This window comes from Filicampus tigris, chromosome 11 (assembly GCF_054856515.1).
Source record: "Filicampus tigris isolate MCC_2025a chromosome 11, RoL_Ftig_1.0, whole genome shotgun sequence".
NCBI lineage: Eukaryota > Metazoa > Chordata > Actinopteri > Syngnathiformes > Syngnathidae > Filicampus > Filicampus tigris.
Genome location: NC_141227.1, coordinates 15,656,097 through 15,683,202, shown reverse-complemented (window position 1 = coordinate 15,683,202; position 27,106 = coordinate 15,656,097). Strand labels below are relative to the sequence as shown.

Below are 27,106 nucleotides of genomic sequence, written 5' to 3'. Positions count from 1 at the left end.
TACACATTCACCTGCAGGCTGTAGTTTCTTTGACCCTGAATGCAGCATCACTGCTGCCGGTTGCTTGGGAACTTCCTGCTCGGGCAAAAATGGCACGTTACTTCATCAGAACAGATCAGTGACATTCTGCATTAGAAGCCCTGCAGGCTCCTTTGCTAGCCTTTGTATTTGTGTGTGCTAAGAAAGATAAGACACTGTTTCCACAGTTGAGTCCAAAAGTATTTGGACAATGCTTGTAATATACTGCACCTACATCCGTGTGTAGACGCTCAGTATGACATTATCATTTAGGAATTGCAGCCTTGCTACTGTATGTACAGGGTGACCTACAATTTCATGAATTTTAATTTTAATAGTAATATGGTGGACAAACAGTTAGCAGGTCTACTTCCGAGTTTTGAGGTTCAGGTTTTGAATCATCCATCATGTTTCAGGCGTCAGATAACTATTTGATCAGACCTGGGCATTAAATTTAAATTGACTGTTTGCATCATACCGGCCAGGTCATCTCAGTAATTAGCGACATATGCTAACATTGGCAGCAAGCCTGCTGTTAAATGCCCTTAGTGGTAATGCAGGTGTTATAGTAATGTAAACGGTTTAAAGGGCTGAGATTCGCAATGAGAATTATATTTGAGGCAAGTGTCTGGTGTAATTTTTTATGGTTCAATTGAAATTTAATCACAGAGGCATGTAAACATCACTGTACAGGGTCAATTGAATGAAAAGAGGGGCCGAAATGACAAAAATAAAATAAAAATAAAAAGTACAAATACAAATTTTAAAATTTTAATGTATTTAATACAATAACAAAAAGGTTTTGTGCTGATAGAACTGGGAAATTTGTCATAATGCCTGATTTTTAGTTTGATTCTTGGTCACTGGTGTCCAAACATGAATTTGGAGTATAATGTAACAACTGTTTAAAATGCCTTTTTAAATGTTGAGTGTTGTGTCACAAAATATGGTCAAAAATGATATTGTAAATTGGATTTCATTGACTAAAAACAGTGGCATTTAAACAGACATGAGGGGCATTTTCTTTAGCCATCTAAAATAAGACAGACTAGTAAACACATCAATTTATATTGAAAAGATTAAAAAAAATCTCCAACATTTGGCAACATTTTAGTGCTTTCTATTTTGTGCTTGTGTGTGTGGGTCGGAAATGTCCGTGTCAGGTCTCAGGTGTGTGACCGTCACCCCTTTCACCCTTGATTAGTGGCAGCAGTGGATGGGTGATCCATCATGGCTGTCAGGCCGAGACACGCAATTGGTTGGACCTGTTTGTCAATCTGAGTGTGTGTTTGAACGTGCAGAAGGCAGGTACAGAAGTCAACAATACTGTCTTGAAACATCTTTTTGCCACAAAGTACAGCAACTATTTGATTGAAGTGCATTATCATCAGCGTAACATAAATAATGACATGATTTCTCTTCCCGTGTGTTATCAGCCATGTTCTCTGATGTCCCTCTTGTTCCTGGACCTAACTGCGCCATCAAAGCTGGTCGTTCTGGATGAATCTGTTGCCTTCGGAATGCTTGCCGTAGTAGACGTAGCGGCATTTGGCGAAGATGCCTAAAAACCCCACGGGACATGGTTAGGTAAGGATCGAGTACAAAAATACACTTTTAGCTATAAAGCAGTCAGTCATTACAGCTAAACTACTGAGCATTCAGGATGTCACTCAGTGTCTGGACATGCCTAGCAAGTAACGCTGAGTAAATGAGAGTTGTTTATTGTTTTTTTTTGTTTGTAGTTAGTTTAGCGCCAACATTTTGGATTTTTTCCTAAAATGTCAGATTTGCTGAAAAAGTAAAACAGATCAATAACACAATTTGTTGTCTTGTAAAAGTCCAACTGTGTATCAAAATTACAACTGTAAATTAAAATGTCATAATTACAATTTGAATAGAATTTAGCAGTTCTTTTGGTTAAAGTCACACAGAAGTAGTGCAAGGTGATGCAATTCAGGGACAGATGCAATACAACTAATACTACTTTCAAATGATAAGCAAAAACCACTATGGGAACATTAAGATCATCATAGCTCTGAGAAGTTGTTTGAGGTGAAACTATGTGGAATTGTCCTTAAGCTGAATGAGGGGGCACATTAGGAAGGGGCAAATGTCTTGATTTGACCTTGAAGGAGACACGCACAAAGGACAACTCCAGTCCCCCAAACACACAACACTGTGTTGTACCATCAAGGCGGGTGTGTGACATGTCAAGAGTGCATTTGTTAATGCATTTAACAGGCATATAAAACACATGACATCATGATAACCAATGGTGGACTTGCTACACTCATGCTGCACTCATGTTTTATTTCACTTGCTCCCTGCAAAAAGCCTGAACTCCAGTCTCTCGTACCCTTGAAAAATGACTGCTTAAAAATGACTTCATTTGGAACACTTCAAGCAGAAGAAGAATGTCAACAGTCGCCAAACTGCAAAAGTCATAGAAGAGTCATGTGGTCAAGACGGCAGCCGGTGGAGAGTCCGTTATTCAAGATGCAAGCACACTTAAGTCTGAAATATTAAGCTGCTACATTATGTCCACAAAGTTTCATTACACATTGCAGTTGCCCGTAGAATAAAAGGAATTTGCAGATGTAATCTATAGCTACGTACTTAAGTCTCCATTTTTTGTGTACATGTATATACACATGTACGCAGAGGTAGCCAGCATCCTTAGGAGATTCTATACAACTACTGCGTTCTGTGCTCTGTACAATTTCTACTCTCTTGTGAGATTAAAACCCAAATAGACAAGTTAATATCTTGACCTACTCTTCCTTTATGGTTGTAAGGTATTCATCGCACGCTTATATTTTCATTAACATGTTTCAAAACAATGCAATGTGCCAGTGAAACACGTATGTTAACCACGTAAGTGTAATTTTTCGGAACACCCTGTATCATCACGGCTGGCCTTGTCGAGGGCTATCGCTTCTCCAGTCACACGCCGCCACTTGCTGAGGCAGGCGGGCCACTGCTTGGTATCACCTCTCGCCAAATGAAGCAAGGACAAGTGGCATTAGTGCTGTCAATGATCCTCTGACAGGAGAACAGATACGTCTTTCGCCAGGCTTTTTAACATCGACATCAAGTGCACCGCAGGAGGCGGTGAGGAGGAGGAGGAAAGAGGAGGGCCCGGCCGGGGAAGGTGGCGTCGCTCGGGGGCGGGATGGGGGCTGCTCCGAGTACAATCACGTAATCCAAAGAGACGCTGTCAAAGGCGGGGAGAAGATGGCGACTAAGTGACAGAAAGCAGAGACGGGGACAGAGATACTGGTGCCATATTAGTGCCAAGCATATTCTGATGCCACCCTCAATTCTAAGCCAACCTGACGTCGCTCTCCTCAAAGTGGTCGCGCACGCACACACATACATATATATATATATATTTATACACACATATTAAGTGTGCCGACAGATGTGCACACACCAGTCCCTCGCGGCAGCAGTGGGTGTTCTTGTCAGGCTGCAGCAGTAGAAGCAGCCCACGGGCCCGAGGACAAGCTCAGTCAATCTAAATCTGGACTTTGTAGTGGAGCAGTGCTCATTTCCCCCCCTCACAGCCCAGCTACTTGAGGTGATCCAAACACTCAAGTGTGAGAAGCTGTCACCTCCGATAAAATCCGGGACCAGCTCCATGCCTGCCTGCTCTCCCGGTGTGTGAGTGGGATATAGTATATGCTCATCAGTCGGTATGTGTGTGTGGCTGACAGTGAGGAGGTTCCAAACTCCAGCTGCCGCACTTTGCCCGAGGACAAAGGTAAAATGGCTGGAGACTGGGCTTGACACCGCAGGACTCGGGGGCGTCTTACTGCGCTCTGATCAGACAGGCACCGGGCGGGGGGGCCCATTTTATATATACTGTAACATAATATGTTCCGTGGAAGCTGAGAAACGTGTGATTTGTTGAGTTTAGAAACAACTGTTCCCATAGGAACCGATGGAGGTACGACTAAAAGCCGTTCCACAGTCAAACTGTCATGTTTAGGTAACATTTTAACGTTCTTAGTTGTAATGAAGTTAACCACAGTATAATTGTTGGGGCAATATTTTTTTTTTCTATATTACTGCAAGAGTTGTAGTTTTCGTTTTGATCTTGCAAGAGAGGCGAAATTGTACAGAGCAAACACGAAGTGCAGTATACAAGGTCTTCGAACACGGCAACTGTTGGCAACATACACATCTTAAATACTTCAAAACAATAAAATACTCTTTTAGTGACAAAGTCTAAAACTGCTGCCAAAAATCACAAGCTTAACTTGAATTTGGTACTTGTAATTTCTGAAAGTTACACATTCTTGGAAGTGCATTTGAGTTTTATATGATTTGATGTTTTAATGTCAATTTTACACACAACTTAACTCTTTTGGACATACCTGCAACAAGAGTAAATCAATGTTACAAACATTAAAACACTTGCTTAGAGACATGTACATGAAGCACATTTTCTTCCTTGATTAAGTTGAATGATGCTGCTGCTATTATTTAAAACGTGGAATAATAAAACATTTTTTTTATGGTTCACTACAGTCTTAGTTCAATAAGACTTAAAGTGAAAGTCAATCCAAACGTATTTTTTTCAAGAATATATTCTATGCAACCCCACTAGTTAAACAAACACTTCAACATAGTGTTGTTTGTTCTATATCCAGAATTCTTATTTTGATACTGTGGCTGTAAAGGCAAAATCATTAACTTTGAGATATTTTGGGATCAATGAAGTAACTAGCTACCCCTTACCCTGCATTGTTTTTCAGAATCAATATTTCTGTCTTTCTAATAAAGCAAAAAGCAAACAAAATATGGAGGTACGTGTTTTTTTTGGACAGTGATGATGGAATATCATCAGTATTGCATGTTGCCCAACCTGTTTGCTTTTTTTTTCTTTCTTCTTTTTTTAGCTCAGACCGGCCAATTACTAATTTGTCAACATTCTATGTGTGCAACCTCATTTGAAGAAACCATTAGTTTATCAAACATTTTATTTCTTAATTGGTCAAACGTAGTCACTTTGAATGCGTAAATCACCAGTAGCGCTAATAACAGAAGCCTGGTGAAGAGAAGAGGTTGTTTTGATGATTTTTATGGAAATTCGTCCAACTCTATTAGGCAGAAGCATGTACAGGTAGCGTTGTCCATGTTGCTGAAAAGACATCAAGCCCCTGTTGTGAGGAGACACTCATGATGGAAGCACACTGTTGCATTCACCAAGAGGACAATTGTGGATATCAACTTAATAAAGAGGAGAGGAGCTTAAAGAACAACCACAGTGCGAAGTGACGAACAGCAGAAAGGCCAAACTGTTACTCCGCAAACATGAGGCCTTTTGTTACTTGCTTAATCTGTCAGTTTAACGGCTGCTCCCGCTGTGTGTTATGGTTTTGTGAAAGTGGATAGCCATCGTGGAGTGACTGGGATGTGATCCACTGAGGATGGCTTTGGCACTTTGGTATCAAGCAGGAGTTCATCAGGTAGAGTCCCAAAGGCGCCACAAGCACTTAAAAGAGAAGTCTAGTATAGTTGCTCACTTTCTGTCTGCCATCTTTGTCCATCTTCTCTGGTAATAAGCACAAGCTCTCGCTGTGAAGGGAACTTGTTGAACTGTTTTTATGTACCTTTTAATGAAAACGGAGTTGGGATGTAACTTGAGTTAGAAAAACTCCAATATTCCCCATTGCTCTTCTTCCATTTTGTCTTTCTCCCCCCAAAACCGGTGTTGCATCAGCGCTCACAAACTGTCCGAAGTTTCTCCGGATAAGTGCTGAAGAACTGGATCCCTTCAGTCCTTCTCAGTCCCTCACGGACAAGTGGTGAACTCAGCAGAGCGTGAAGGCTTTGGGGCCCTTCAGCTTCAGTTCCTTCATCTGTGAAGGTTAACCATGAATGTCTACAAATACATACCCTTAAGCTTATGTCTACTGGAATCTTTGGTTGTTCAGTGGCTAGTCTCTCTTAAAGGCCTCCCATATCGCTTTTGTCGATGAACAATTCGGAATTTGATCAAAATGTTCAGGTAAAAATGCCTGAAAAGTTGCCCCCAAAAAATGGAGATTAAAACTGTCACTAGATGTCATACAGAACATTTTTGAAGTCCTCAGCTCGCATCCGAGGGATAAATGGATTGCGAAAAAAGGAATAGGAAGCAGTTACACGTCCCCCTGAAGTTCCCCCACTACCGCTCCACGTTTTTTTTTTTAGGACTTTGGGCCCTATTTTCATGCCCACTGCAAGTCGAACGCAAAGTACAGTCTAACTGTACGCATGGATGGAGTTTTCTTTCTTTTCCTATTTTCGTAGACAGATGCGCTTAGAAATTGGCATTTGCGCCATTGTGGGTGTGAACACAGCCAACTTGATTCTCGGCTAATCGAAGCAGCCCCCTTCATTTCCTTTAAATTCAGCTCAGGAGAGGCATGCGGTCTACATGGCAGAAGCAGAGCGGACTCACTGGAGACCGTGCAGGCGATTAGTGAGCACTAAGTATTTTTATAAGGTAGTGTAGTGTAGTAAGATCTCTGCTTGTAGATGATGTTAAATTGCTCGCTGTGAAGTGTGCACGTGGAGACTGCCGATCATGAGTCTTTGTGTGACACACAATTGCCATGTCCACCAGAGGTGTGTAATAAAAAAAAAAAAAACACCCTCGTTCCACTAGAATACCAAATGATGCGTTCAGCGGTCCGTCAAATTCCCAAACATGGTAAGCTATACTTGCCCCAGCACAAAAATGAAGATATGTTGTGTGCTTTGTTTGTTTCATCTAAGATCGAATCACCCTCCTTAAATTCCATTTCTCCTTTGTCCTTTGCAGATGCTCTTGATTTGTTTCAATGTAAAATATTTCATTTCCTTGTTTCCATTAAATTCTTGTTGTTTCATTGACAATGTGCCATTGCTGTCTAAATCCAGTCTTGTCATTCCATGAGCTTTGCATGAGTTTTCCTGCCTGTTTTCGAGGCAGTTTTCCAATAACCTGTACGCTCTCATGATAAGTGTGTCATACATTCTGCCTTCAGAAAGTATCAGATTTTTTTTAGGACAGTCTGAACGTCTCAATTCTGATTTTTTGAAATCCGACCTGGGTCGCTTTCATATGTGGTCCTAGATCGGATACGTATCCGATTTTTTGCAATGTGACCACCGTCTGAATGGCCAAGTCGCATTTATCCGACATTGACGTCATCCCAAGCCCAAATACACTCCACGCAGGTGGAGGGAAAGTGCTTGCAGCAGGGGGATCAAATCTGCAAAGTTGTTTTGAGTAACAGCATTGACTATTTTATCGCACTTAAAACATGAAGCATGAAGTGGACATTTAAGGTAATAGTAGTAATTCAGCCACGGTTAAGATTGATTCACTTTTTACGCACGACGTGACGTCATCGTTAATGATGTCTCCATGAAATGATAAGCCTTGCCTCATAATTTCCACTAAATATTGTATTTCTTTCTACCCCCTACCAAATCGCTTCACTGTAGAAATGCCCCGACACGCTGGACCACATTTACTTCCGCAAACAATACGTCGTGAGTGACGTCGTCTCTTCTGCGCATGCGGGTCAAATTGGCGACGCATGTGTTCATAGAGCAGACAAGACCGAGGTCGCATTTATAATGTAACATGAATCTTTACACACACACACACAAAAAAAAAAAAAAAAATCTTATTTTTGGAAAAAAAAAATCTGAATTGAGCATTAAGACCTGCGGTGTGAACCTAGCCTGATAAACACAATGCCTAAATAGCAGGATTCACATACAGTTGAGTAAATTATCGCCTTACTTACTTACTAACCGATCTCATATTAGCTTAACTGACTGATACTACCCTCTATCACGTTACACACAATCAACACAGCAGACGTGGCACTTTTATAACTGTCGGACACAGTTGCTATATTCCTTCTACATTAAACATTTACCAGATCACGTTATTCTTTTTAATACCTGGTGCCTTCTAAACGACAACTAATACGAGTGATCCTGTTTGAAACACATTTCAAAAAAGGCCATTCATCAGAGGGCACACACACACACACAAAATTATGCAGAGATAAGAGAAAGCGAGAGAGGAGTGAGCCGGAGAGGCTTTAATGATTGTTCCCTGCATACAATCAGCTTGACTCTTTTCAAGGGCCATCAATATGTCACCGACAAGACACATCCGACGGATGTAGCTTTTAACATCAAGGTTATCTATTCTTGGCATGAATCCACTGGCTGTCTCCTTTTCACGTCCTATAACTTATTCCCCTCGGCCTGCCTCTTATTTTCTCCTCCATTCTTCACCCTTTTCACCAATTTCTATTACTTTATTTCTTCACAACCCCACCTTGCTTTTTTTCGCCACTTAGCCAACAATTCCATCAGTGCTGCCATCCATCAGGGGGGAAAAAAATGCAACGAGGAGGGGAGGGGGAAGCCAATTAACAAGGCAATTACACCTTCTGTATTATCTCTCAGGAGTGACAAAATGCTAACGCGCATGTGGGGGAGCTCATACAGGGGCTTAGAGAGGCGATCCGAATTTTCTGCAAGAGTGACTTATGAGCGTGAGGTCTACGCTGCTGTGAGCCACAGCTATTATTGTGGTCACCATCCATCTCCAGTCACCCTTTTATCAGCTCAGCCCAACGTCATGAGATGCAGTCAGCAACTACCCGCTACTCTGGGTGGGTGGGGGTAGCTAGACAGATAACCCCTCCGTGTCCCATAACCCGACGGCCATTGGACTGCGATGTAGCTTGTTATGGCATGCAAAGCATGTTCCCACCCAAAATATTGGATGTGTTTCATTTCATGGATGAGAGACAACAAGGTAAATCAAATGACCACTGAAATCCATGAATCACTGGGAAACAAAAAGGCAACAGGAGATTGAAGCAGGACAAACATACTCCAGATGTGTGTGTACCGTATGGCTCACAGCAGCTTCTCAGTGATGAAATGTGCCACAATCGTGGTAACAAAAGTGAGATTGTGTTCTAACTGGCCTATAAGCACTTACTATTTGGTCCGGCCGGACAAAAAGGCCGATAGACGGACGGCGTAAGGGTACCCCGGCTGCAGGCGGACGGCGATAAACAGACTGTGAAATTTTAGTAAAATGCCCAGCTCTGCAATTAGCTCTGAGCTGGTTAAAAGAAGCATCGCGTCCATGTCACACAGTCGCCCATCCTCTCCCTGCTTTCCACGATGCTCATGAATGCTAGGTGCTCAGCTAACTAGCGCTGCACCATTATGAGCAGCCGCTACGAGCTACACGGTAAGGGTAAGGATCCTCTCCTCGATGTGACTAATCCTGACCTACGTGGTGGCAAATAAGATACACTTCGATCAAGTAGTGCAATTACTAAAGGCAGACGAGGAGCTAAGCATGCAAACCCACCAAGAGAAATAATGATAATTGCTAAACTAATGAAACTTTTTCAAAATTGCCTACATTAATAAATTATAAATATAACCCAAACTTTGATCTAAAAAAAAATCATTACAGTAATATTTATAAACTTGTCTTTGCAACGACTATCTTTACTTGGCCACTTGTACCTTACGTTAAGCAGCTAGCTGTTAACAGCTAACCAATTGTAGCTTCCACTACTGCCAGTAGCGATCCAGAACTTTCTCTGCATCAACTTGGGAAGTTTTACACCCTACCTGTCAGGCCTCGATTGAAATGTTTCACCACGCTCCTGTTTGCTGTCAAGGCAGTGAGCTGGTGGCCAATACTATAGCTACTCACTACAGTAAGTATTCCCACCTATGGACCTCTGTCAAACGGAAATTCCCTCACTCTGAAAAAAAACGTATGCATCAAATTTTCTACTACTATATTACATTAACGATCAATTTCTTACAACGGAAGTTCCGGTGCTGTATCCGAAACCCATAGCAAAGTGCGCAGTAGCGCAAACTCAAGCAGTTCCCGCTCGATACTACGGAAAAACTTTGACCGCTCCGCCATCATCGGATCCAAAACGGCGACATGTAAAGTTACTTCTTTGGCATGCGTTTTACTGAAATTGCCAAAGATTTCAAATGTATTCATTTACATTTTCGTATGTAGATCAAGACATCCAAACGAAGAAGAACGGTAATGACCGTGGAAGAGAAGAGTGAAATGCATCCAATCAAGCTCAGCTGGACACAAAGTAAAAAACATCCAGGAGACACTTGGGAGTTGAAAAACTCAAATCTACGAGACTTTGAAAAACAAGGAATCGATTCTGGCTCAGTACGATTCCGGCAGTTTGCCTGCTCCGAGGAAATTGTTGGCTGCTCGACGGACCAAGTACAGTGGCGTAATCGTGTCCTTTTGTATGTACAAGAATCATCAGTGATGATCAACGGGACAGTTAATTGCAATTAGCAACAAAACTGCATGATATGCAAACATTTTCATACAGCAAAGAATGAAGCTAACACAACAACTCAAAATAGACTCATTTTTTCCTAAGTCTGAGAAAAATCAACATTAAAATACAGTACAGTTTACTGTAGTTAACTACAGTACTGCATTGGTGTTACAGTATTTGGGCCATGTTTGTTATACTGTACTGTATTTTGTTCATATACCTATACTTTATAGTGCAGTTTTTGTTTGATAAAAATATTTTTTTGCATTATATTGCTTGTGTTGTTAACCCTGTTACAGAAGTATTTTGTTAACATAATTGCACGTTCATACCGTACCGTGGTCGTTTCCCACATCAGGAAATTCCGTTATAAGGAAAGATTAGACAATGGAAATATGTCCTTACTGTATTTACCAAAAATTTGAGTAGGTGAGTTTGCAAATGGTGAATCATGAAAAGGTGGTGGTTCACTGATTTTGATGTATTACATATCCTGTAAAACATCACAACTGAAACATTTCAGCTCAAATTAATTTTCTTGGTCACACATGTGTGGCAACTTGTTGCTAGGCATAATTTAGGCCCAAAAGTCAGATTTAAAAGGAAGGACAGGGGCAACCGTCTGGTGTATAGTGGACATCTTTCCAAAAACAGAAAATGCAACATGCTTTGCAATTTCACAACAAACATGGCTGGTTAACTCTGTTGAGTAAAAGCATCATGAGGTGCATGTTGTCATTTTAATGATGTGCATGCTCCACCGTGGTGCGCTTCGTCATTTTAACAGCTGAGGTGACATCTGCCTCCCTCGCGGGGACTCAAACAAAACTCCCAAGTGCAACTTTGTGAAGTAAAGTGACATTTACCCTCCTGCAATAAAAAATATTTAGTCCATTAAACACAAATAGCTGCCGTCATGATGCATGTCGTGAGCTCGGGCTCGCTCCTCGACGCTCCCCTTCCCGACTGTTTACTGCGGCCAAACAACTGCAGCCGCTGCATGTTCTCAACTTCAGCGTATTGATTAAACTTTTAAATAGCTGCCATATAACCCTGGGACATCAGGGAGATTAATTTGCGTCAATGTTCATCTGTAATTCATTAGCCATTTATACTCTCCACATCCACACAGGCTATCAGGGAAATGTGGGCCATTTTTCACCCAGCAGAAGCCAAGAAGACGGCGGAAAGGGAGGGGAGGCAGGAAAGAAAGAGAGGGGTTGCCTACAATAGAAGAACAAATGCATAGCAAGGCATGCAGGATAATAACACTGACATTCAACTTGTGCAGCCTCATTCAAATATTAGGAACTGATCATTATATGCACATCCATTTTAGTTCGGAGCAGGCTGCTACAGGTGATCATATATTATTATATTTAGACTCGGTGAATCAGCAAGGCTATTTTTGAACACACAGTTCTAAATAACTGGGAAAAAAAAAAGTTTGGGATCATGAGTTGGTTCGACGTTGAGCATACAGGAAGTGGGCCACATTGTATATAAAAACAGTTAGGTGAACTCAAAATTCAAGGCAACGAACTTCGATAGCATTTTTGTAGTTTTGCTGTTGGGACATTTGTCTTGACCGCATTTCACAACAAAGAAATAAGAGTTTAAAGAATGGGTGTTCTCTTGTTTTGTCCTCCAAATTCAAGATAGATGGAAAAACAACCCAGCAAATTGTTTTGGAGCAAACAATTTGCTTGCTTTGTTGTGCTAACTAACATCGTTGCCATAAATGTTGACAATTCATATTTTCAAGTAGTTCTAACTTAAATGACAGATAAAAGCATCTGGATCCAAAATGCATTTTTTTTAAGTAGTTGATCTTAATTCGTACAAAACCATTTGGTGAAATGAAATTGAGTCAATTCAACACACCATTTTTTTAGTATATACAGTCAACCCCCCACATGCTGATTTCTTTCCCCCAATGTATTTCAAAGGGCATCGGTCATATACGGATTTTCGCTATTTGCTGGCCAACCTGGACCCTATGCCCTGCAAATAGTGGGTGTACACTGTATTGTGAATTATTATCTAATTTGACTTTTCTTTACAAAAACTTTTTGAAATATTAAATAATTGTTTAATTGTAAACATAGACTAATGTTGCTAATGAGCATTTCATTTCTTTTTTTTTTTCTTCTTTTGGACACTCTTGGGTGTGTTTGTACCATAAGTCATAGAAAAGGTAATTATGAAATCTATTCAAATATATTTGTTGAAGTATACAGTGCACAATGTGGTATTTGAGGCCACTATTTGAGTAAATGTGGGAAACAGACCATTACTATCTTTCTGAAGGAATAATTTATGATACAGTTCTCAATAGAGTGTAAATAATAATGTCAATTCTAAACTACATGCATGCAATGTAACACGGAAACAGGTATGTGTTTAACAATATACCACGACACTCCATCATTGTCATTTGACTAAATAGCCATAATCAAGCGCTTTAAATAGAGGACTGCATTATTCACTGATGGCTGAATTACAGTTATAGGCGGATAAACGCCTATCATTCGCTGTACTTCCAACCCACGAGGACGAGAAAGGAAATTGAATTCCGGGGCACATAAATTTTGACTGAAGTATGATATCACTGTTGTGTGTCTGTGGGTGTGTGAGTGTAGGTGGAAGGCGGATCTAATGAAAAAAAAAATGGTGAAATTAATTTTTGTGACATTTATTCCACATGGTGCCGGGAGAGAACAGTGGTTACAGTAGCTCTGGAGTGCGGAGATAAGACGAGGTTGCTTTCACGAGATTATGAAGTTTCCTTGGAGCGTCTTTCATGAGGCATTCGCTGTCATCGAGCAACTCTCACAGAAAAAAAACAATTACAAAAATATCCTGTCAGCGCCACAATGACAAGACGATTACTTACTATGCCAGTCAGTTAACGACATTGTCAACCCTTCAGGGCGCGTGGAGCCACTAATGATGCCACTAATCACCAGTGCTCATTTTCTCCGTCAACATATGAAACCCACACCACCGCACGGACGGCGTGACACTGATCGATTGTGTTCTTCATTAGGCCCTGGATTTCTAATTAAAAGAAATGCTACAGATAAGTGCTTCAAACCTCTGGCCGGGACGGTTGAGGGAAAAAGTGAAAACAGCAATTAGAGCCTCGTTGGTGCTCGGTAATGTCGCCGTTAATAAGAGCTGCTGGTGAGTCACTCCATGAAGGTTTAATCACGGGGACAGGATTCAATAACAAAAGAGCGCAATATTAATCACCAGAGAGTGATAACTTCACTGTTCATCTCTTTGACATTGGAGGAAGGGATGAATTAATGATGCTCTCCATCTGAACACATTAAATAATAATTATCAGGCAAAACAGCATGAAAGGGACTGCGTAATGAACCCCATTGTCAGGTCAATTACAACGGCATAAATGTGTTCAAAGGCAGGTAGCTTGCGAGTCCACGGCCACGGCGCAAGGACACAAGTGGCCTCCGAGAAGGAGCTTTGGCACAGAAAAAACACTCAGATGCATCGGAAACGCATCTCAGCGAACGCGCCAACTGTAAGATGCCAGCAGCGGGGCGTTCGGTGCGCGACGCATGTCAAATTGGCTCGCCGAAAAAGACAAATGACATGACGCAATGACAGTGTTTTGCTGGCTCCCGAACAATGTCAGTCGCTAAGTGCCGCGTTAACTAAACCACACAGACAATGATGGACTTCACGCATCGTTGGACAAAATAGCACCTTGCCGCCTGTCACCAACAATTTCCATCAAGTCCAAAATGTTGGGCAAAAATTTAGTGCACTGGGGTTTTTATACACGTCAAATCTTTCTCTCGATGCAATTTCCTTGCACTGCTCAAACACAAATGTTTGTAAACTGTATTTTCACTTTTTGCATGGTAAAAATACAAGACTCTTGAAGTCTCAAAATTGGGCTTGCTCTGAATGTGAGAGTGAATTGAATGATTGTGTGTCTATGTTGGTCTATAAGTGCCCTCTGATTGGCTGGTGACCCGTCCACGTCCGTACCACCTCTTTTGCCTGAAGTCATAAGGAGTATAGAAAATGGATGAATGTTTTCTTGACAAGGAAAATAGCACTCTACAATGTTGTACTTTATAAAAACATAACAGTAATGGTATATTTAAATATGATAATTGTACCATTAAATATCATAATTAAATGTCACAAATAATTTACGTCACATTTTTTTGTTCAATTTAATGGACAGTGTGCTTCTCCTTCTAGTGTGTGAACCTTGGCCACTTGGAGGCAGTAGGTACAGGCATAAAGACATATATGAAGAAGGGTTTCACTGACTCATAAAGCTGGAGTAATAATTTTTTGCAAAGGAAAAAGAATGCACTATATCCCTGTGAGTATGGTTATATTGTCTGTTTACATAGTCACCCTACCGTTTGTGACCGAATCTCTTTCCAAAAGGGTTTGACCACCACAACAGCAATGCTAGTCGTTAGCATGTCTATTTCATTTGATAACAATAGCATTGTTGCACAAATATGCCTGGATACAGCAATTCCTACATTTACTCTGGCCTTGTTGACCTTAAGCAAATCATGCAGGAATCAATACACACTGATGTCTTGTTCAACATTCGCCAACCTGGTCAGCTACACCTGACCACCTCCAGTGTCCAAGGATGGCCGTCCTGCTTCACACATCAGCCTCCCCTGCAGCCACCATACACTTATAACTTACATCCTGGTCCTTGTCACTGAGTTGCCTGTCTGGGCCACACAGGCACCCCGTTATTAGAATCATTTCAGAGTCCATCCTGACGCCTGTGAGGCAGTTTCTACCTAGGGCTCCCATTCCCCGCCTGCCCGACCGGGTGCCAGGCCAGCCGGATAGTGATTGGACGTGACACGGTGAGGAGAAGGGCAACAGAAATCGGAGATGGCAGAGCGAGAGGAGGGCGGGTACGTTAGCCAGGGCCCTCGTGGCGTACGGCGCGTGCCCATCAACACGGGTGAGCGTTAGCCGAGAGCCACTTGTCACAATGATGGAAGGGCAGGATCACTCACGTCAAGGCTTCATCTGACTGGAAGATATCAATCTCCGAGGCCTAATCTGAGAGGACACGCTAAAATATCCTTTAACATTTGCTGTTCCACCTCGCCTACGCATGTGTCTCCAGCCTCCATCTCCCCTCACAGCTGAAAATGTGCCCAAACGCCATTGTTTGCTCGCACTTGTTTTCACATGCCATTACCTCTGTCTCTGGCGCTGACAGTCAAATTATGATGGACCAAATATATATCACAATTCTTGGGGACAGTATGAGGCATGTAACATAGGACAATAACTACCTATGACAAGGTCACATGGTCTGTTTGATATTGACTGTGGTGGTTTTCTGAATCCATATACAGCACCAGGTGAGTAAGGTTTTTCTCACCACAATTTGTTGTGTTGCAGCCACATTGCAAAATTGATGACATTGTTTTTTCCTGTAGTATTCAACAAACTGACAGTCAAAAAAGTTTTACCTTTAATAAAATATATATGTACGAACGTTTATAAACATTCATTAACATAATGATCATGTAAATCATGTAGGTATACATCAATCAAGTTGGACTGTTAGAGCAAAGGGAATTACAGCCACTGACCAAATTGGGGCCCCAAGCAAAAAACTAGGGCTGGGCGATATAGTTGAAAAGTTTATCACAATATCATATCAGTTGATAGCAATATACAATGAATATTTTCATTACTATTATTTTTTGACTCTTCAAAATATGGACCCAAAGGAAAATGGCTGAATTTAGGTAATCTTATTTTAAAACATAATATTCACCTTAAATAAGACCTTAAAAAACTATAAAAAGTCAAATTAACTGGTCAGTTTAAAGATTAAATGAATGTCAGTTCAACATACTGGCTGGGCTAATCACCATCGTGTAAGTATTTCATATTATCCATCCACACATTATCCAAACCGCTTATCATATTAGTCTTTTGATTATTGATTTTTTTTTTTTTTTTACCTATTTAAACCCTAACCCTAATGAAATTGATACAATTAAAAACAATCAAATTGATTAAAGAAAACAAATAAAGCACAACTATCAAGAGGAAAAATACCATTCAAAACATCTGGTAGTGAAGCACGCTTTTGTGCCCCAGAGTTCCTCTTAGGTTCTTGTAATTTTGGCACAAATCTAGCATCATACTGCCTACAGCACGCATAATGACTGGGTCGCAGTTTGCTTCTTGATTTGAATGTTTTGTGTTTGGTATTATATTGAGAGCAATTTCTATTGATATTGATCAGGTCTCTATTGCGATATATATTGATATTTAATTATTGCTCAGCCCTAGCTGTAACAGAAAAAAAAGTATGAATATTTACAAATGCCTTGGTAGGATTCCAATTCAAGTGAAAATTGTGCACACAAGTTAAGCACTATAAAGGTGCAAACTTAATTTACTACAATGGCAACTACTAATATTACAACTACTACTAATACTAAAAATGCATATTTAATTATTTAAACTGACAACGTTAAAAAAATCCTCAAAATAATAACAACATTTTATATTCTAATAAAAGAAAGCTCTGTGGATGAATTTTATTGATAATAATTCTAACTGCATTTGAATTTTTAAAAAATGTATTACACAAACTTTCACTAAGACACTTGGACAATGTATTGAGGGAGCAATTACAGAACGTTAGAGAAACCTTGCGCATTATACCGGCTGGAAGAATCGAACCAAGAATTGCCCATAGCTGCCCCTGACTAAAGTGCTCACTCAAGACAGATGGCTCCACAGCATCTCTTCGACTATTAATTGATAAGGCATATCCACTGTTCACATGAAGAGATGAAGCTATGAGGCCATGATTAACTGCTGATCCGTCTCACCTCATGAGAAATTATTTTCTGCTCCCACCCCCAATGACACTCTTCGGACTGTCTTCAGCCTCCCTTGCGCATCCCCTGACAGGCGGAATAATAACGCTCGTACATCACTGCCCCCGAAAAGTCCAATAACCTAAATCTTCACTCGCCGCACACCCCGGGACTCAATTACTTTATTGACATGTAATCTTCATAAGGGGAGAAATATTGAGCATGTAAGGTCAGCTGCTTATGAAGACATATTATCATATTATCTGCATGAGGGTTGTGGGGGCTCAGACCTGACAAAGCTAATTATAATGGTACATGTTTCAGAGCTCAGAGCGTATTATCCGCTTGGCTGCTCGGTTGAGTCACAGCTGAGGTATGGCCGAGACGGGGATGAGATTTCAGGACTAATAGGGCCAGGATGTCTTCTCAGGGCACGGGAATTAATGAAGCCAAATATTATCGACTGCACATCACAGCATTAAGATCGGCCATTTGTCAGAAGTACCTTGTCATAGGCTAGTGGCTTCTAGGATATCACCATACAAGTTGGCCACGGACGCTTTGTCTCAAGAAGCTGCCAATACAGTGGAACTTCCAAAGTACTTTTTCAACCAATTTTGTGGGTATCCCTCAAAAAAGACAAGCCAAACTGGAGTTGCCACATCATCATTGAGCAATTATCAAAAACTCATAGTCGTAAAATCTGTGGGACTGCAGACTTTAGACACAAAAACTAATTTCATCAAGCAGATGCTAACAGATGTAGCATAACGTTGCTGTCGTGTGAAAAACACTTTTTTGAAATAATTTTTACATTAATGCGATGCCTGTAACACGGAAATCCATTCAAAAAATAAGAAAATTGAGAAAAAAAATGGACATACGTGTTTTTCACAGGACAGAGAGGATATACAGTAGCTGACTAAATGAGTTGCTCACATTAGCATTAATAACTATTTGTGGCATGTCTCTGGTATTCTGCAATAAACTGACACATCATTCACAAGGTGCTCACACACTGCTGTGGGATAGCACTCCTCCTTAACCGGTAGTTGTCTCAAATTAGCCAACTTGGTTGTCACACCACACAACACTCTGGCACGTCATCCACATTCTGGTCACACCTTGCTGTGGGATGTAATTCCACTCCTCAACCAGAAGTCAAGTCACCCAAAATGGTTGTGTTGGTCACTGTAGCATAAACAACCATGCTGCGGGCTGTCTTTGAAATCCAGTAAGGACCGAACAACTGCAATGCCCTTGCTACAAATACAACTGATACGATAAGGCTTATCAATACCTTTAAAACACCACTAGGTGTCAGTCTCGCTCTGCAGACGCATTTTGTGAACACTTCATTGTAGTGGTCTCGCTACCTCAAAGAGTTTTTCTATACGGTTGTTAACCCCTCTCTTTAGAATTGTACGACATTCGGAATGTTAGCTTGTTACTTAAAACATGACATCTTTAGATAATACAGTACCTAAAGAGGTGTCGAGTCCAGGTCCAGAAAGTAAAATAACAACCCCGCAACAGTGTGGCTTTAGCCACAGGAACTTCTACTCAACGAGCTCGTTTGAGTCCTCAGTTTATGATGGTCCCTGATGTTTCGAGGTTATGCTAAAAAACACAAAACAAAACTAGACTGCGGTCTTTGCGGTCACTTGTCAGTGAACTAAACTCTGTCATCACCGCAATTCACTTTACATTATTTCTATGGGAAAATTGTCTTGAAATTTCAACATCTTGTAAGTCAACCAGCGTCATTGCTTTCCACTCTGGAGGTTCCAGTGTAAAATGTTATGGCTTGAAGGACAGATGGTTATTATCACTTACCTCCCAAGGTTATCTTAATATCATCCTTCCGAGCTGTGCTTTTACAATCTACTGCCTGCTACATAAAGCAAAGCATGGGAGATAATGCAACATATATTTCCTCAGTGAGACTAGAAGGCTCAGGACAAAAGAATATATATAGTTTAGCCAGAATCATACTGGGTCAAAGGGCGTGAAACAAACAGTCGGCTAGCCCAGAGACATTGCATCTCAGGGTCACAGTGTGCAAATAAAGAAGAGCACTGCCCGACATGTGAACAGCACACTTTGTCAAATAGTATGCCCTCTTCCCCTGCCTTTGTTTTCCAACTGCCTCAATCCTTAACTCGCGGGAATATGCCCGAGTTGGTGTTGCGTGGTCGTCGGGCGCTGCCAAAGGTTGTGTGTTAACACTTGCTAATGGTGTCAAACTGACACATATTTTAGCTTTCTTGTGAGGCTCTGCAGGCACACATGCTTTGGTATAAGAGATAGAACTGTGTTTTGTACGAGAACAATTTGCTTTCAGTCATTCTGAAATGTTATACATTGATTGTCCTGTATTTGTTTTGTTTTTTTGCAAAAATACTCAGCTCATATGGTTAACAAATACTACAAACTACATGCAATGTCTCCATCAGACACGATACAGTTTGATGGCTAGCAAACAGAAGGGCTGATGTCGACATGCATAAATGTCCTGCGGGAGGACAGGGAAGCTTTTTATATCACAACAATCTGGGATACATATGTGTTTCTGACCAAAAATGACTCAGTCAATCCGTTGGTCTCGCACTGCAGTGACACAACGTGCCAGACAGCATTCACAAATCAAATGATGATGGTGAAATAACTTGTCGGCCCATATTATCGTGACAGAGAAACCTGCTCCGTCTGTTTAAAGTGGCTTAATCAGTGGAATTGAAGTGACAGACTAAAAGGTTGTTTTGGGCTCGCTAGCATTATCGGTGACCTCGCTCTTTTCAGTCCGAAAGCCGGTCGAAACCTTAAAAGACCTACGAGATCTCGTGACTCTGCCTACCCTTTATATTTTTCTGCACCGCAATGCTTGTTAGTTCAATATTATCGGCCTTTAAGTCCGGCGGTACAAGTTGACCCACAAAATAAGGCATCGTGTTTATGTTTGATTCAGCTCAGTTTGTCACGGGATTGAATTGCAAGTAAATCCCAGCATGTGCAATAATGTCCATCTTCTTTACAAGCAGTGAATCCAAACAAGGCTTTCACGCAGCCCGCTGCAATGAATAATCCAAATGGCACATAATGTGTGCTGTGCTGATAGTCTGACAACAGTTTGTGCTCACACGTCACAGCTTAGTGTCTCCCAATTGTATATTGATGTCAAGGCAGCTGACAATAAATCAGTGGAGTCAGCAGGCGAGTGAGAAAACAGTTTAGACAATGGCCCGATGGAGCTTACCGTAATTGACAGATGAGTCCGGCTCTTTCCGCCACAGTAGCTTTGGAGCACAGAGGACACCTGGGAATGAGTGTCTGTGCATGTGTTTGCAACGGACAAGGACAGACAACCGGTATTTACGATCTGGTCTTCAAGATTTGAGGACATAAACAACATTGTAGAATCTGCAACACACTGAATTTGTGAATATCAACAACTCAGTGTCGAGTCAGAAAATTGTTTGGAGAAATTGGCTACGACTTTCAAAAAAGACTAACTCAGGCTATCTGAAGCATCTTTAAAATCAGGCGGGGTTTTGCAATGACACAAGACCATAATCCCTGGGAATTTGAAAAAGGTTTGGTTGAAAATCAAGACGAATAGACAGGGAAGGAGACGAGAAAGTATTTTTGATTTGTCTTCAGCTACCCATAAAACAAATGTGGTTGGATAACACTCAAAATACATAGAGGTCTTCAACATTAGCGGCTTTCAAGTATGTAAAAATATCTGTTCTTTTTCAATGAAGCTTATTCAATGCAGGTGTATGGTGAAGCATGCCCAAGCTGACATGATTAGTAGGTGGGGTGACCCCAAAGAGTCACACAAAGTATTTACTGTACATTCATAGCTATACAATAAAAAGCAGAGTAGTTTTCAACAGTATAAGCTCAGAAAATGCAATAAAGTAGAATGTTGAAAGTGATGTAAGACTTGGAATTCAACCAACATTTCTGGAAAACTGGCCCTCGGATTGCAGAAAAATTCAAATTCAAAATTCGAACAAAGGCCTCAAAAATGAAGAGAAGAAGGAAATGAAGAGCGCTTCAATACACCTTGACCATCTGGAGTATTTTTTCTAAGAGGACATTTTATGAACATCGCAGTGTAAACAATCACCAATGGTCTCTTCTCTCACTGCATATCAGTGACTACTTGGCGTGGATTGCGCTATTCTGACCATGCGTTATGGAAACGTTCAGTGATGAAGTACGCCTGTTAAGCCATGCAGAATGTGTTGTCGGCCAGCAGTGAATTGGAAGGTAATTTGTTAGAGCCATTAACCACACAAGCATTAAAGTGTGTGCGTGTGTATGTGTGTGTGTGTGGGTGTGTATTTTGACTGATTACAGTCTGTGATCAGTTACTACGGAAGTATAATGTACAGACCTAAAAATAATATATTAGACGAGATTAAGATGTTTGATACAATATCAACCACTGAGACACGTTTCACAACTATTCTGTATTACTAACTTTCCGTTTATTGTTATTATCCAATCTGAAACATGAGACATTTGAAATCTGAGTAAACACCCTTCGTAATAGACAATAATTACTACTACGACTCATAGCAGTCGGTCCTTTTTAGCATGACAAGTTGTCCAACGTCTGCCAGCATATTAGCAGCTATTCATCAGAATGAAGGGTCGAGAGCCACCGCACGCAGACAGACTCCGCCTGCTCGCCGAGCCATTTGTTTTCGGCTAACGACACAGAAGAAACCTGCTGGACCCAACATCCATCCTGCTGGAAGCAAAAATATCCAAAACCATCTGGCAGCTAAGCCCTATTGTAAATTACCATGATGGACTCCCACCATTGGAAACCACGAAGCTCGGCTGGAAAGCGCAGAGTGTGTCTCAGTTTTCCCCGACAACAAATCATTGTGGAAAATGAAAAATAGCGTGGCCGCTTTGGAAATACTGGAATTTCAAAGCTGCTTCTAGAAATAAGACCTTCCCACTTGAGCTGATTTATGTTCTGCTTCTCTTCTGAGAATGACCAATGCAACTGGGAAGTAGACCAAAGTCCAAAGCTTTTCCCAAGCGCTCATGAGCGCTCATGTCCTTGTCTATCACGCTGACACATTTGGAGCGGAGGCCAGCGCGTTACTTCAAACGCACATCTGTTTGCGCTTCAGTGCCGGGTGAGTCAGCTCGACTTTGTATCGTCGTAAATAGCGAAGGTTTGTCTGCAGCGGTCACGGACGATAAAGATTTACGAGGCGTATTTGCCTGCTGCTGAGAAAACGCTTCAAAGTTGGTAATCATCATATTTCACAGCTGGTGGAAGAGGGAGGAAAACATATGACGGTTGAGCTTCAAGCTCATTGTTCAGAATGCTTTATAAGGATACGGGAGACGTCGCAAGTCTGCCAAGTTGGTTGTGTCAGACACTCGAGCACAGACAGCCACTTTGCGGCTTGTCTCTGACATTCCACAACAGCCTGGCACTTCATCCTCCTTATGCTGGTTCCACGCTGCTGTGAGATGGCATTCCACCCCTCGGTGGGGTGTCAGCCAACCGGGTTGTGGTGGTCACTCAACCACCAAACGGCCACTCCCCTGCTTGTATCTGACATCTCATAAGAGCCTGGCAATTCCTCCTCATGCTAGTCACATTGATGCAGGATGGTATTCCACTCTGAGTTGTCACAAGTTAGCCAACTTGGTTTCCATGTTGCGGCCTGTCACTGACAGCCCACAACAGCTTGGCCATTCCTCCTGAAGCAGGTCACACACTGTTATGAGATGGCATTCTACTTCCAAATGGGGAGTTCCCACAAGTCAACGAACGCGGTTATGTTGGTCACTTCAAGACAAGCAGTCACTCGATTGCTTGTCTCGGACATACCGCAACAACCTGACACCTCCTCCCCCTCGTGGTGGTCACACACTGCTGTGGGATGGCATTCTGCTCCTCAACCAGGAGTTGTCACAAGTCAGTCAACTTGGTTGTGTAGGTCATTCTGGCACGAACAGCCACGTCACAGCCTGGCACTTCCACTTAATGGTTGCCACACACTTCTGCGGGATGGCTTTTCAATCCTCGACCAATCACAAGCTCCTGATCTTTTTACTGTATGTATGTTCTATGGTGGCATCAATAAAGATAAATGGCTGGATGTGAGTGTCGTTATTCCGCTGTGACCAAAAAAAAGAAACCCTGAAAGCGTCTCTCACCGACATCAAACAGCAAGGTAAAACAAAAAAAAAACAAAAAAGACAGACATGTCCTCAAAGTGCACACAAACAGAATTATTCAAAAACTGCAAGAGGAGTGCCATCCGGTAATGGAGCACTAACGACACTTGATGGAAGGCGGCCTCTTCGAGAGCTGCCACATCAAGAGTTCAGCAGTTAAAGCTGTCAAGGAAACCAAGGAGGTTATACTTGCATTTTAATACATGCAAAGAAAGAAGACACAGTACTGCCTTCCATCCAGGGTGACAAATAAGGACGAGGCCTGCCTCCAGAAGTCGGCGCTCATTACTCTGGATGCGGACAGTGCAGTAAAGGATTGCTGGCCCAGCTCCATTTGCCCCTGTCCCTTCCCAGTCCCACCTCATCCAACTTTCCAGTCATCCATCTCCATAGGCTCGGCTCTAATGGCCAGTCATGTTGGCGGGCCAATGCACACGTGGGAGAAACAATATCATCTTACAAAGATAAAGCAAACAGAGCCTGCTTTCATCATCATTGTGATGAGCTGTGATACGCAGCAGGAGATACACTGCCTCATCATTGATGGATGCCTTTCAGTGACTGAGGCATCTACGTATGCCGGGATGATGACAAACATATCATTGGTATACATCTGCATATGTATATTCAATCAACATCTGCATATGTACTTTTTGCCACATACACTACTGTTGCTTATTCTGCTCACTGCCTGGTGTTGTCATCTACCTGGTGACATCTCTTCTGATTTCAAATGCATTTTTCTGCAATACACTTGTAACTGGAGGGCAGATTCCATGTATAGGACTATGGGTTTATTTGCCAAATTTTCTGTAATATCGGACCTTTCTTTTTTGACTTCCCGTTAGGCGGAAGTCTTACTGTGAAGGGATATGGAAGGGGATAACGGCTGATTAGACGGTGAATTGATAGTGCATATCGAGACTATTCTGAAGAGGTAGAACAGATTCACAGACGACAAAATTAACAGTATAAAGATACTTCGCCCGGTTGAAAGTGGCAATAAGGTGAATATTTGTATTTATCTGTTTATAGATTTATGTTTGTGATTAGAATGTGGGCTTAATTAATCACACTTTCCATGTATGGAGATAAGTGTGACTTATGGCGTCATGTTCGTTTTATTTTCTAGCTCTAGTGATTTATCTTCATTACTTTAACCGACACTACAGGCTGTATGAAATTCACTACATTGACAAAAATATTGGGACATTTACTGGAAATGAGGATATATCTTTGTTCTGGTTCATTCAAAAGCTTTTTAAAGGGGTCGAGTGCAGGGCTCTCAAATTCTTCCACATTAAACCTATGGCCTTTGCTATGTGCAGTACGGAAAATGGCTGTTTCCCAAACCATTCGCACCGATTGAAAGGATAATTGTTCAAAAAGTTTTACTAAGATAAAGACTTAAGATGTTGGGGAAACTAAGGGGTTTAGCCAAACTACTGATTGATTAAGAGTCTTGTCCTTTTGTTCATATAAAAAAAAAAATAAGATAAGACAGACCACTAAAATAAAAGTGATTTGTAGTCAAGCGAATACTGTATATTAAAATAAAATACAAACTATGATGCAACCCATACTGATTATTCACAGTGGCCATTAAATCGAGAGCAATAAATTAATGCTGGCAAACTATGTATCGGTTTCAATAAATTAACTTGAACTTTGGCTAAGTGCATTTGTGCAGAGAAACATGAAGTCATCAGTCAAAGCAACAACCTTTCCCTTCATAACGACAAGTTTCAACACTGGCAGTTTAGTCATCCATTAGTCATGTATCCCATCCAGATGTCTGGCGGTGGAGGCGGCGAAAGCAGCAGGTGTAGATCAGTGTGAGCCCAGCTGAGCTTTAAAAGCAGCGCTTAGCACCCACAGCTCCGTCATCTGGCCTCTCCCCGGCCTCCACCAGCCTCTCGACAGCCCATTCCTCATCATTTACCCCTTTTTGGCAAGGCCCAGAGCCCTTCTAATGGGCTGCTCTGAATGCTTCCAGATGTTTGTTTATTTGTTGTGCTGCAACTATAAAACAGTTTACTTTCCAGTTTGGATCCGTTCCCATTGCTCCCATTTTGCGGGGTTGCAGGAGGGTTGGTGTGGGAGTTGCGGTGCACATCACCCCCAACATGAAATGAATGTGGCAAACAAATGTGATGTGCCTCATGGGTGTCGTCAGGAAGTTGTTGTTTTTTTCATCTTTTTTTTTTTTTTTTAAAGCTTTGAAGGCTGCTTTCCTCCTGGGATTTTAATAACAGTTGTGCACTATTTAAGATACATCCATACAAAGTAGCTGGAAGCTGGCCCAGAACAACAAGATTAAAGGGGCCCAGGGCTCATACTGTAAGGCACATTTGAGGCATTCTTCCTTGTCTGTTTACTCGGCTTGTACAAAGATATCCCTTTCATTTACTGTTGTCACCGTTGAGGAATGGCCTACTCAAATTTAATCTGATACCTGTATGAAAGCAGCTACTCCTACTGCCAGCCACATTTATTTACATATACAGAGGAAATGAAAGGCATTTTATTAAAATATCCTTGGCGCACATGGATATATCAATCAAGTCTGAAAGGTCTGTTTCACTTGTTCGGCTATAATTAGATCTGTGAAATAAACTTGTGAGTCATCCATAGAAGGTGACAGGCTGACTAACAATAAGAGAACTGCAATATTGTTTTGCACAGAACACATGGAAATGCTATGGTTGAATTTACACTACAGGGCTTAATATTTTCCATTTGTTGCTCCCATGGTTTCCTAAAATCAGATTTTTGGCAGCCGATCAGGCAAAAACAAATGTAATCCGATATACTCAAATCATAATCAAATGTGGATTAAAAACCTGATCTTAATCGGATATCGGATAAAGTGACTACAGTAAACAGGCAGATCGGACATGCCAGTAGCAGCTAACAAACAAAACTTTGGCTATACTGAAGAAGCTGGAGGATCAACTCAATTTATTGAATGTCCCAGTTTACTGTGTAAACGTGAGGCCTTACAAGACTGCGGCAGCAACTTTATTTAAGAGCAATGAATGCTAAATGACAGGAGTGACACTCCTGTTGACAACTTCTGTCATATCTGTAGCCAGCCCATAGACAAAGCTCATTGTTGTTGTTTGCCAGTTAGCTGCAAGTTGCAGCTAGCTGTTAGCTGCCTACCAGCGCTATTGTGGCAATCACATTGAAGTACCCTTATCATTGTTGCTGTGTAAGCATCCATTTTTTGTGGCCCTTTGGAATGAGGAGAACTGTTTTTATCATCTTAACTCATTCACTGCCATTGACAAATTTATTTGACTTTTCACAGTCCAGCCATTCAATCTCAGGAATTGCTACATTTTTTTTTTAAAACGTTAGGGTAATTAGTTAATACTCATCAGGCCACCTCTATCAATGCCAGCCTGATGTCAGTAAACTACACCACGGACGCACGCCTACCCCAAAAAATGCAAATTATGCAGTGTAAATCTAAGCCGACGACACGTAGCATCAGGCGAACCAGTTTATATATGGAGACACACAGGCTGGGACTCACTTATGGACTGTTAGATTTCGAGTGGACTTGACAATGGCGAGCAGTCCTACGAGTCAGAGTCAAGGTGACAGTTGTGGAGGATCCTCGGGCCCCTC

The 27,106-nt window shown here is 41.5% G+C and overlaps 1 protein-coding gene across 1 annotated transcript in view; it reads right to left on the bottom strand.

The window, feature by feature from the left end:
* Window positions 1-652: 652 nt before the first annotated feature.
* The window catches only part of lrmda (leucine rich melanocyte differentiation associated), a 248,002-nt gene continuing 221,548 nt past the window's right edge, over window positions 653-27,106 (bottom strand). Inside the window, exon 8 of the mRNA XM_086046070.1 lies at window positions 653-1,579. Coding sequence (XP_085902196.1) covers window positions 1,500-1,579 — 80 coding nt within the window. The 3' untranslated portion in view covers window positions 653-1,499. The remainder of the gene's footprint in view (window positions 1,580-27,106) is intronic.